The 13,576-nt window shown below is 37.6% G+C and overlaps 1 protein-coding gene across 2 annotated transcripts in view; it reads left to right on the top strand.

Moving 5' to 3' along the window:
- The first annotated feature begins 4,145 nt into the window (after nucleotides 1–4,145).
- LOC148413224 (apoptosis-stimulating of p53 protein 1-like) overlaps nucleotides 4,146–13,576 on the top strand; it is a 58,641-nt gene continuing 49,210 nt past the window's right edge. For both annotated transcript variants that reach the window (XM_088433618.1, XM_088433617.1), the window contains exon 1: nucleotides 4,146–4,288. In XM_088433618.1, the coding sequence (XP_088289744.1) occupies nucleotides 4,280–4,288 (9 nt within the window). In that variant the 5' untranslated portion in view covers nucleotides 4,146–4,279. The remainder of the gene's footprint in view (nucleotides 4,289–13,576) is intronic.

The following is a 13,576-nucleotide window of genomic DNA, read 5'->3' as shown; positions in this document are numbered from 1 at the left end:
TTGTTACACCTAATTTCAACCCTAATTAAAAATGATTATTTTAGTATTGTAACATCAGACCAGTCTTGGAGGACACTACACCACCCCAGGGGTCCCCTAAACAGAGTCTCATCCATATCAGATGTAGCCTGCCAAAACCAATGTCCCCTGAAAACACCATCTGTCACTACGCCACATTATTAAAAAAGAAAATCAATGACAATATGTATTTAAGTATCACAATACCACACCAGATCTGGAGAACACTACTACCCCCCATGGGTTTCTCATACAACATCCAAATCTGATGTTGCCTGTCAAAATTAAAGTCCCCTGAAAACATCATTTTTAACAGTCATTAACATGCCCCCTCCTCCAAAAAAAAAAAAAAAAAAAAAAAATCAATAAATTATAGTGGCATTATATATTTTATATTGTAACACAACACCTGTTCTGGAGGACACCAAACCACCCCAGCCAGATGTCCCCCAACCAAATCTGATGTTGCCTGTCGAAATCAATAAGCTCTAAAAACACAGTCTTTCACTGCCTTTACGCTACATTTTAAGAAACCATTGAAAATATAGTTCTTCAGGTATCGTAATCCACACCAGTCGTGGAGGACACTAAACCATGCCAGGTGTCCCCCAAATCGGGTAGCATCTAAATCTGAAATTGCCTGTAAAAATTAAAGCACCCTGAAAATATCATCTTTAACTGGCATTAAACCTCATTTTAAAAAATAATTTAAAAGAATTATTTGGGTATCGCAGTACCACATTCGTCTTGGTGGACGCTACTCAACTCTATGTGTCTCCCAAAGCCGGTCTCCTTTAAATCTATTGTAGTCTGGCAAAGTCATTGACCCATGAAAACCCAATTTTTAACGCTTTTTAAACCTCATGAAAAAAATCACCACAAATACTTATTTATTTATTTGCTTGTTTGTTTATTTTTTTGTATTTTTTTAAATGATTTCTTATGAGCTCCAAGACAGCGAAAGAAGACATTTTCAGAGGACATTCATTTGAACAGGCAACATCAGATATGGACGGTATATGGTTTGGGTGACACTGGGGTGGTGTGGTGTCCTTTAGGACTGGTGTCCTCTTAATAACTGAAATAACTGAAATAACAATTTTTTTAATGATCGTGTGTGTGTGTGTGTGTGTGTGTTTGTGTGTGTGTGCGTGCGTGTGTGCGTGTGTGTAATTACAGTGGATAATGGTGTTTTCAGGAGACATTGATAATGACAGCCATCAAAATCAGACTTCAATGGGACTTAGTTTAGGGGATACCCATGGAGTGTCCTCCAGGATTGGTGTGGTATTCGTGATTTCTAAAGAATTGTTTTAAAAAGTTTTTTTTTATTTTTTAATTTGTTGCGGCGGAAACGCGTTCATTTCGGTACCTTTTATTTTGAAGGCGACGTGCGCTGCTCGTCAGTGGCGCTTTACCGTAATGGCTAGGATGAAAGAAATTATTGGCGACTGTTGTGGAAGTCGACTTTTCGACATAAAAAACACAATGCAACTAAGCTAACTTGAGCCCTCTTTCTTTTTCTTTTGCGGGTTATTTAGTAATAGGTAAACCGGTGCTTTATAGCAACCTATCAAACTAGTGAGTAAACACCAGGAGAGGGATTTCTCATTAAACTTGAAACGGGATTCTGTAATTTGTAGGTTGTGGCAATACGAAGAAACCACACTTTGCTGTGCTAGTGTACGTCTTTACTATTCGCATGCCATCACAAAACTGAACAACATTGTCCAAATCATCAAAGATAAAGCCACCAGGTTCAAAGCATCAAAGGATCATTAATTCCAAAATGCCTACTGGATGAGAGACATGGTCCTAATGCACACGACACATGTATTGGACATACTAAATTACCCTTAGGTGCGATTGGGTGCGTGAATGGTTGGTCGTTTATGTCTGCCCTGCGATTGGTTGGCAACCAGTTGAGGGTGTCCCCCGCCTTCTGCACAAAGACAGCGGCAATAGCACCAGCAAACCTATGACCCTTGTAAGGACAAGCGCCTCCAGAAAATGGATGGATAGGTTATAAATTGAGTTTCTATCCCCTTAAATTTATCAATTAGCATATCTCTCACTGTCGTGTGTGTGCGCGCGCGTGTGAGTGAGCGCGTGTGTCTGTGTGTGCCCCCTTGGTTTTTGCTACATTGCGGAGAGCAAATCCTGGGTTTCACTGCCTTTGTGTGGTTCTTTTGCACTAGTGAAGACCATCTTGATGGACCCCACAATTTCAGACCTCCTTTTGAGGATCACGACTTGCTTTTAGAGTATATTAGCAAGGGTGTAGTGGGCGTTGTACGCGGGGGTACGCCATCCACCCACTTTTCCCGACGCCACGTTCAATTTTTATTTCGGTTCGAGTTATGCTTAATGACGTTGGCCTGTGATTATTTTGGAGTAGTAAAACATTAAATTTAACGTTACTTCAACTGGTATTGTAGCCTATGATTGGTTCTGCATGTACATATATATAGAACATCCCAGAATCGCGTACACCCACTTAAAAATCCCCACTACACCACTACATTAGATTTTGTTTGGGGAACGTCTGCCTCACAGTTTAAAGGTCCCACATTCAATTCCAGCTTGCCCTGGCATTCCTGTGTGGAGTTTGCGTGTTCTCCGTGTGCTCACCTGGCTCTTCTTCTGGCACTCTGGACCCCCCCCCCCCCCCCCCCCCCCCCCTTACCCCATTAAAAACAAACAAAAAACATGCATGGAAGGTGTATTGGACACACCAAATTGCCGTTAGCTGTGATTGTGAGTGTGAATGGTTGTTTGTCCTGCGATTGCTGGCAACCAGTCCATGGGATTAGGGTTAGGCAATCTGTAATGATGATTATGGTTAGGTTAGGTGCTAGAAAACGCATTGTCAATGGGCTATACTTACTACATGGAAAAAAAAAAACCATTCTTGCGTGTGTGCATGTGCTTGGGAGAGAGAGACTGAAAGATTGACTGATTGCCTCTGGCTATGTACTTTTCATGTGTGTACAATAATATCAGAGTGGCATCACGTGGAACCAATCAATGGCGTGGTCAAGGTTGACTGACTTTAGTGACTGACCTCAAGAGTCACAACACAACAAAGGCTCGTTAAACAAGTATGCAGATGGAACCCATAACTTGACATGATACATGAACCTTACATTTTCGATAAATGGAGCAACGCATTTCTGTCGGAGATGCTAACTTGCAAAATCAGACTTAGTCAATTTTACCAACATTGATTTGTAGTTGGCTTTTTTTTAGACAGTAGAGGACGCTAACACCCAAGCGCACGCACTGATTAACGAACAATGTTTGTGTAATCCAATTCAATATGCATGTTTTATCTTGAACTGAATATAGAATAAATCAGAAAACGAAAGTAAACCGTGTTCAATGCAGCACAAAAGAGTATATGAACCAATTCTTATTTTTTTAATTGACACACATTATTTTTTTTAATTCTTACAATTCCTTTGTCAAAACAACAGTTTTTCTTTTTTCTTTTTCTTTACCTTTTTTTTGTTAACACACGTAAGAGACTCAAAGACCATATCAACTAAGGGCAATTTAAAAAATGGAGTGGAATAAAAAATGGCTGTGTGAATATGAAATTTCCACAACAAAAAGATTAACAATATTGCAAATTTGTACGTCTTTGTGTATGGAATATTTACTGTACTGTAAAACCTCATTCTAATCGAGATATTGTGAGGCTTCGGTGACGTCATATATGAACTGTAATAAGTAGTCAGACAGCAGGGGGCGTCCTAAAAATGAATCTACACGTTAGATAAGACGATGCCGCATTTATTTTCATGCTCAGTTAAATTTTACGTTTTGACCAAAGCCATAAGCCGTAATTTATTGGATGGGGGAGGAGAGACACGTGTCAAAGATGAGCGGGACGGTGACCTACTTCAAACTGAGAACGCTCCAAGCCCCCGAATTAAACTGATGAACCAAGAATAAAAGTGCAGCTATTTTCTTCAAGCGCTGTCATTGTTTTTAAAGCCCCTGTGAGCTTTCCCCTGTACTGGATGGAAGGCACAAGCGGAACACAGAGGGAAGAAGGAAGACAGGGAGGGAGGGGGAGGGGTTGACAGGAAAGAAGGGAACAGGAGTTTTGGATTTCCATGCATCTGGATGTCTGCTGCACTCGGAGAAAGAAGCCCGGGACTGTATAGGGAGAACCGGACGGATACGCTCTGAAAACACAGCGAGGATAAGTTCCTTTTTTTTAAACCGGGCCGAAGGAGCATAGTTAGCAGCAAGAATGTTGCCGGTGAGTTTTTCACCATGGGATCGTCGCCACAAATATAATTGATTATTGCCCTGGGTTAACTATTATAAGACATTAAATTAAATATCCCAATATTTCTCTTGAAGCTCAAGTTGAAGGAAAACGTCACAGGACAAATGTATTATTTGTATCAAGAATAACCTACAGTACAATAAACATACAGTATACGTTGATCGTGCTTTAAACACCATCAGATATCATTCCAGTACAGTACAACAACTTCATCCTACATTTGATTGGATTGATTTGATTTATTGAAGATATAAACACAATACAAATGCAAACAAAATAAAATTAAAAGACATTTTAAAATTAAAGAAGGAAAAAGGAAAGCATTAACAATAGATAAACCAGTTCAGTAGTTGACCTTAAAAGTAGTAGGAAGAAGTTCAAGAACTTGTCGGGTCCTACCCCTTGTTTTTTTTCTAAATTGGTACATGAATCTTATAATACTAGGTAATTATACATAGTAAAATAATATTTAACTGTTTCATAAATAAAACAAAACAGAAATAAACGCCTCTTAATTCTCATATTTCTACAAAATATCAAGTTTTTTACGATATTCATATATTTAAGTAATAATATCTTTTTAAAACTCTGAAAAAAAGTACGTGATTCACTTTTTTTAAGATCTATTGCATAACTATTCCATAAATTAAAACTATTAAAAGAGACACATTTGTTTTTTGTTGGTTCTTGTCTTGGATTTTTTAAAATCGCTTGTGCCCCTCAAACTATAACATCTTCTGAACAACAAAACTTCTGAATGCTGTGGCAGTGTTGATTGTTATATGCTTTATTCATTTGTGCTGTTTTGAATTCAAACAAGTCAAAAAATTTAGAAAGTTTAATATAATGTAGAATGAATAATGAGTTATTTGGTTCTGTATATTTTGAATAGTTAATAATTTATGTATCTTTTTTGTATGTATATTGACGACAGGCATAGTGTTTGTTTTATAAGTATTAGTCTATATCTCTACACATTAGGTAAGGTATGGCAATAATAATGCCCTATATAATACTACAGTTTTATATATATATATATATATATATATATATATATATATATATATATATATATATATATATATATATATATATATATATATATATATTATGATTTATTTTTGATCATAGGTCTGACACTTTATGTTGATTTTCTTTGTAGACAAATAACTATTATTAATTAATTTAATGATTTGTTTTTGTCAACAGGTCTCTATTATAATCCCAAAAGATGACACTTTATGCTGAATATTTTTCTGTGAAAAAAATATTTATTTATAATAATTTATTTTTGATAAACTCACTTTCACTTTATTTTGATGATTTTTTTTGTGGAAAAATATTGATGAATAATCAACTTATTTCTTTTTGATAACAGATCTCTTCTATGTTCCAAAAGAGAATAGTTTATGTTGATTAATTTTCGTAGTCCAATACAAATTAAGTTTGAAGAGTTCTACAGTTATAAATCAATAAATCCAACACTAATGACATGTTTCAAGTGTTTCTCTTTTTTTTGTACTTTGCACTGGTTAAGAGGTACTTGGATGAAAACATTTTTGACAGGTGGTACATCACTGAAAAAAGTTGATAGGCGCTGATCTATAGCAGTGGTTCTCAACCTTTATTCAGTGATGTGCCCCCTGTGAAATATCTTTTCAGCCAAATACCCCTTAACCAGAGCCTTAACCACTCATGTTCATTTCCTGGTTTATTATACGCTTGATGTGAATCACTCTCTTTGGCTGCCAATTGCTACTTCAATGCTATTTTCATGGAGCCTTATATCGGATATTGTTCGAGGTAGGACACGAGTTTGTCATATATGTTTTTCACATGTTTATATTTTGGTACAGCAATATCCTTGGAAAGGACAATGTATCTTGTTCTACCATTTTTAAATGTTTGTTAAATCTTTTCTTATATTATAACAGCTATATATTTTATATCACGCTTCAACGAGTAGTTGTTGTCCACTTGTTATTTTTGGGGAGAAAGGCATGTTCCTTATAAATGAAAACTTAGTCAATGTAAAACAAAACAAAACAAAACAAACAAGAAAAAAACGGTTTCCTTTTTTTCCTCTCTCTTGCAAAGGAGATTGAATTTGTATGATGACGCTTTACAAATCTAAACATTGAAGCGGAAATCATTTTTGATTGAATTAAATAATTTTGAATTGGAGACCCCAAAATTGGAATCGAATCATGTGACAGTCAAAGATTCCCACCCCTAGTTTTTGGAAATAAAAATAATACTTAATCATTGTCCATTTACTCTTTTATTCAGCAAAACTTGACCACTTATTAACATTTTTTACAATTAGTCCACCATGTTTGTTTTGATCTCGCAGATCATGTTTTCTCCTCTTTACCAGAGATTTAGCAGAAAAAGCGAAGGGCAAACTTCCATGCACTGATCTCACAACGGTCATCACTTGGGTAAAGAAAGTCCCAAGTAAGATGATCAGCAAATCATCTCCAAAGACCTCCATTTCAAACAAATTGGACAGGTCCAAAGATGACTACACGTTGAAAAGTAACCAGGATGTTTGCGCAAATGATGAGCAGGAAGGACAGGACGTCCTGAATTTAAATGGGAGGAGCTATTTTGGGACTTATAGGACAACTTTTAGGACTTTTCGACAAATTAATATTCAGCCGTGTCAAAAAATAAACCATTGAAACTTCAAATCATTTTATTGTTGCAACACTAGGTTCAGCATTTGTGTCTAAGCGCACGCGTACGTTGCTTTGCACTCGTTTCTGCCCTATTATAACCGCAACGGTATGTTTATCGATACACGCTGAAATTATACGTTTGAACGATGAAGAAATACATGTAAAAGTGACATAATTTCGTCATTTTAATAACACACGCCATGTGTTTTAATTGCACAGCTGTGATCTATGTAACCACAAAAGTCAGGAGTAGACTTAAACTTCCCCCAAATTGAAGTAAAAAAAAGGGGTGTTGACTTATACACAAGGTCAACTTGTACCAGGAGAAATACTTTACAGTGATCCCTTGCTACTTCACGCTTACAACTCCTTCCTGTTAACAACAACATGTGCAGGGGTGCATTTAATGAGTTACACAGCACATCTCTGCGGAGTTGTAATCTACTCCCGCCCCAACTCCTGCTTGTGCCATGTCAGTCATGAAACGCACAAAGGACACACAAAGGACAAACGCAGTTGTTGTCAAGGCAATTGGCACATACATGCACACACATTATTGAGGCAGAGACGCAATTGAGACGTTCACCAGAACGTTGGAAATCTCTTATCAAGATTTTTTTTTTAAATAAAATGGTATTTCAAGTGACTTCAAAGAAAAGAGCAAACGCCTTACTTACTGTACAGTGTATAAGGTTTAATCATTTAAGATTCGAGTAAATATGTGTACTGCAGTAATATTTGTCTGAAATTATATGAATAGCATGAAGAATTTTCATGTTAAAAAAAGAACCAAGAAATAACAGAAATATATAGTACTATTTTTTTTTTTTTTTTTTTCAAAAGTGGGTGCGCTACTTCACGGGTTTTACTTTTCGCGGGGGGATTCCGGTCCTCATTAACCTCGAAAAACGAGGGATCACGACTTGCTTTTTTTGTATTCCCAAGATAAGAAAAGAAATACAAATGTAACACACATTTGTGATGACATGATAACTTTAACAATGATAACAAGTAGTTGTACTGCCTGCACAGCTTCCATTCTTCAACACCATGTGTGCACACTTGGTCACATAGCTTGAAGACACGGATGGCCGAATTCGACCTGTGTGTTTGGAGCAGTTCAGAATGCGACATTCTGTCAATAATGGGTATTCTGAATTGGATTTGGAATTGGAAAAACTGGATTTCATATCCTTTGTGACTGTTCACGCTACAAACAAGCCATCCAGTTAAAATCCACAGGCTAAAAATTGGATTAATGCCTGGCACTCCGAGCAAGGCCTGAGTCGCAAAATGACAGAGGATAACCACATAGTTGGCAAATTTAACATTTGGTAGGTTTGTCATCATTTGGGGGATATGGCCGTAATGTAGTTGTCAGTTAATTTGATAATTGATTGATTAATCGTATAATTGTGCCACCTATAGGTTGGCTGCAGAAATGCAGTATTGAAGTTGTTGGCTGATGGTATGGAAAAGCTCTGTATGAATGATGCATAATGTTTGCCTTCTGCCTGGATATAGTACCTTACAGATGTCATTTCACAATGGAAGGATGACAGCAAGGTTGGTGGGTTGCTCTTTCGGTCAAAATGAAGTTTTCACGTTTGCTTGACCTTTTCAAATAAGCACTTAACCTTTAGGGCATCATAGGCCATAGATTCATTCAAGCAGAGTGGCACTGTTGTCCAGTAGCCCAAGGTGCTTGTCTGATGCTTTGAATTCAAAGCTTTATGACTGTTATGTCTGTATTATACGCTCTGCTTCACCATTGGAGTTTGTCGGCTCTGACATTAATGTTTCTTGCACAATGATGTACTTCTTACAAAAGTCTTTGAATTCTTTCAATGAGTATTGTGGGTCACTGTCGGTCCTAAAAGTGGAAAAATTCAATGTCTTGTTAACTTTGCCTTCGGGCCTTCTATGGTGGTTATACTGTGCTTGTCTCTGTTTTATGCGGATGCTATCAGATACAACTAGTGGGCCTCTTGCTTCCCTGTTTACTTAAACAAGAGTTCCCTGCTGGTGTCCAGTGAATTTTTATGGACTGTGCTAGAGAGGGATAAACTCCACTTTTGTGTGTTCTTGCTGTTGACAAGCAGCACATTCTCCTGTATATTGCATTGCAATTCTGGCACAACAAGTTAAAAATCGACAACAACCAAGCAAACAAACAAAACAATAACAAAAATAATAATAATAATTACAAAAAAATAGATCTGGTCCCCAAGCAATTAGTTACTGTCTGATAAATTTGATAGACAAATATACTTGTGTTATTTTACTCCTCTTTGCCTTGGTGAAAGGCGAAGTGAAGTGCTGCCGGCTTAAGAAGAGGAGGTCAGGCTTTGTGTCTCGCTATAGCCATCAAAATCAAATGAAAGAGACGACTTTCTCTTCACATTAGCAGTTAGTAAGAGCACATTCAACAACAAGTATATACTGTGCTAACAGTTACCTGAGTATTCACAGAAGAAGATGCCACTGGGCTAAGCACTCAGGAGGAGATGAAAATAAATAAATAAATAACCTGACTGCATAAACCAGAGGTGTCTAACTCATTTTTATCATGAGCCCCATTGTAGTTAAAGTTTATGTCAGAGGGCCGTTATGACAGTGAAGTTAAATACATTTTTAATTATGATTCACACACAAAACTGGTCAAAAGGGATAGCTACTGGTGACAAAAAATGTGTAAATGTATTATTTTAGCCAGGAACTTAACATGATAATTAGCTTTTTGCGGGCCAAATTAAATGATATGGCTGGCTGGATATTGCCCCTGGTCCTTGAGTTTGACACCTGTGGCATAAACACAACAGCATGCTGTATGTTTGCATGCATAATCTACATGGTCGAAAATATTTCATATTTGAATGAGGTTTGACAGTTTTTTTCAGGCACTTTGAGACACTTTAAGCTTTTTTATTAGTTTATATTTTTTTCTTTTATTAGTTAAAGGATAACATTTTTGCTAACAATATATTTATACAACTTTCATAGAAAATGATTTCATTTATAGTCACTACAGCAAGTAAAATGTTTTATCCTTTCTTGAGGGGTGAGGGGGCTTTACAAAAAATAATTGAGAAGCACTGCTTGTTAAGTGTGACCAAACCTTTTAGAGTTTGTGCCATGAGGAGCCATGCTCTCCTATACTTCAGTGTCACTACACATTTTGTTACACGACGTGCGTTGTGATGTCACATCTCATCAATAAGACAATTAGCTAAAAAAAGGCTAACGATACCAAGCAATCGAAACATTGGGAACTGTTTCCTCACATCTGCCATACCTGCCTGCATGGGTTCTCAACCACACAAATCCTGATGGTTGCAGTGTCTCTGGGCGCATTCTCCTTAGCAATACAATTTATAGATTTATTTGTGTTTCATTGTTCATTTATTTCTGTGGTTGATTAAAGTGCAGTAACTGATATCAATTTGTAGTCTGAAAATGAGCACAGCACTATTTGGGCATTTCATCTTTCTTGGGTACTCAAGTGGTTTCTGGACAGTGTCAGCTTATTGCACTTTGCACTTGTGTCTACTCTAAACTCCACTTGCTCTGCCAGAATGTACACGTTTGTCACCCACTTGTCGTCTGCCACAATTGTCAGTGGAACCTCCTCTTGTGTTGGGTTCACATCCAATATTTCTTCATCCAGTGTGTCCTCCTTAGCTGGCGCCACGGTTTCAGAGTGGTTTGTTTGTAGTAGTGTGCACACAGTGAACCACTGCTGGACTTTTTCCTTAATGCTATAGATGTTGGATTTGTACAAGAAGGGTTGTTGATGCAAAAGAGCTTCAGCACAGTTGGAGCAAGTGTTTGACCATTGATGCGTCTGTGTTGAAAAAAAAAAAAATCTTATATTCCTTTTAGTGTTTATGAGGCTGAAAACCTTTCATACATTCCTCATACATGGCATACGTTAGTTTGGTGGAGTGATACTTATACATCTCCTAGTCAAACAATCATTATTTGTTTTTGTGATTACAAATTGCCCAGGAATGTCTATGGCTATGGGCAAGTATTTCACCTTTATCCAACTGCCCCCCTTGAACTGATCAAATTCATATTGTTATAGCTTCCATCAGCAGATCTCAAAGGTGCATTTATTCCTTTTTCTGAAAAAACACCTCAGTCATTTCTTATTTTTACTTCGTGTCAAATAATTGAAAAAGAACTTCAACATGATCATAATCCAACATTTAGTAAATATTGCTGCCTTGTCAGCCAGCCAAGATCCTAGTTAAGCTGCACGCTATTTAATTGGCCAATGGATGAAGAGACTATTGAAGACAAATTCCATCACAGTGTTCAACCACTGGCAGCATCTGCCAAGATGCTGCTATGGGCCGGACCTCATAGCACAGCTCCCAATATTCCCATGTGGTGTCCAACCCAAGTACTTGACAGGTCTAACTCTGCTTAGCTTTAGAGAGAGGAGCTTTCTCAGTGTTGTATGGTCATAAGCTCATTTGTGTGGCTGCCTTATCAGAGGCAAAAAATGGACTTCATCGACCATAAGTTAAAAAAGGCTGATGCCAATATGAACCAATATGGCGGTAATTGGCCCGGCTGATAATCGGTCCATCCCTAGATTTGATTTTTTTTTTTTTAAATAAAAATGAACATTTCTTAATAGGGTTATTAACCTAGTTAGCCATTTTAAGCAGTAATAAATAATTTGTCCATAATTAAATTAGTATGGACTGCTCAGTGGCGCAGTGAATAGCACGTCCGCCTCACAGTTAAAGGGACCCGAGATCCAATCCACCTTGTTCCGGCCTTCCTGTGTGGAGTTTGCCTGTTCTCCCTGACCCCGCGTGGGTTCTCTCTGGGTACTCCGGCTACCTCCCACACTCCAAAAACATGCATGGCAGGTGAATTGGACATACTAAATTGTCCTTAGGTGTGGATGGTAGTTTGTCCTGTATTTCCCTGCAGTTCGCTGGTAACCATTTCAGGCTGTCTTCCGCCCACTGCCCGAAACCAGCTGGGATAGGCACCAGCAAGCCTGCGACCCTTGTGAAGATAAGTGGCTCGAGGAAATGGATGGATGGATTGATTAGTATATGTGAAGGAAATCATATATTAGGTTGTTATCATTATGTGCTTATTTCATTGTTCTTTCATTATTCTATTGTCTAGAATAGTGTGCATTGCTATCTATGTATGCAGTCCTAGTTAATCTCGCCCCAGTCCTTAGATAAAGCTGTTGACGCAGGAAAGTGTGAGCTGGGACCTTGGCCCAGCTGTTGGTGGCGCCCTACTGGCTCTTTTTGTTATGTCTTGTAATGTGCAATGCTCTACTGAATGAATAAAAACCAGGCAGGGGCGCTTGAGCAAATGAATTAGAGCCGGCAAAGCATGAGTTCGCTCGCCAAGCTTTTTCCCTGTACCGTGGTTTAGAAAAGTCAATCTTTTGGTCTGAGTTACTCTTTTTGCTGCTTAGCAGCTAGGCTTGTCCTAGTCTTCTTTTAGAGATTTCTCTGACAGTATGACAACAAATTTCATTTTCATGTATAAATAACACTGTGTAAAAACACATTTTGCCATTTGCTATTTCCTCAGGACTCAGATATTTTTTTTTTTTGCTGAGCTTGTGAATGTCACTTGCTCAGACAAGCTTTATTTTTTCTTTCTTTTTTCTTTTTTTTACGGGACCAATCAATCATGTATTGTTATGTCCTTTTAACTTGAAATTACTTTTTAAAATTATAATTCTTGTACATACAGTACAAGTAGTTTGATGATTTTTTAACAGGTTCCTTTATGTTACAGTATGATTGTTTTTCTTATCTATACTACTTTCAATTATCTATCGAATAGATAAAGGCTTTGCGCTGCCATTTCCTTGGTGCACGCACACACACTCGCACGCACGCACGCACAGACACACGCACACACACACACACACACACACACACATATCTACACACACATACACACAGAAAACCCCCCAGCTCTTTGTGGCTCTTGTCAACACTGGACAATGCACTAAAGATATAAGGATGTGTTTTACTTCTGGGAGAAATGCCGAGACAGAGAGACTTGTACACTCACTTTTGACCTTATCTTTCTCATTTTTTCTTGGACTGCTGTTTTGATCCAAATCGCGAAAGGGTGGGGTGTTTCAGACAATAGTGTTTCATAGTAAGGTTTTTGGAGTGAAGGTTTTTTTTTTTTTTTTTTACTTTAAAACACAACCAAACAGCCCACTTTATTACCGTGGTGGTAGTTTTGTTGTCTCCCATGTTTACCTGTATATAGGCTAGTTCTTATAACATAACTTTAGAATATATTGGTTTCTTTCTGCAATATATGAATGGGTCCATTGTTTGTTTTTTATGCGTTTGTAAGAGTTGTTACTGTTTACCAGTTGTGGTAATACATTTCTTTAATTTCAGGCATCTTTTGACTTTGTGATGGTGATGCAAGGCAAGCCTCACAGTGTAGGGCATTCAATGGAGTTGGATGAAATTATTATTTCATTACAATATTTTTCATGTTTTGTTGATCTATGTATCCATTTTTGTTGCAAGACAAAAACGTGACCATACCGGTGCTCAAT

Source organism: Hippichthys cyanospilos, chromosome 14, assembly GCF_059441005.1.
Source record: "Hippichthys cyanospilos isolate Australia breed blue-spotted pipefish chromosome 14, RoL_Hcya_1.0, whole genome shotgun sequence".
Lineage (NCBI taxonomy): Eukaryota > Metazoa > Chordata > Actinopteri > Syngnathiformes > Syngnathidae > Hippichthys > Hippichthys cyanospilos.
The sequence above is the reverse complement of the archived record's forward strand: the minus strand, read 5'-3'. Positions and strand labels throughout refer to the sequence as shown.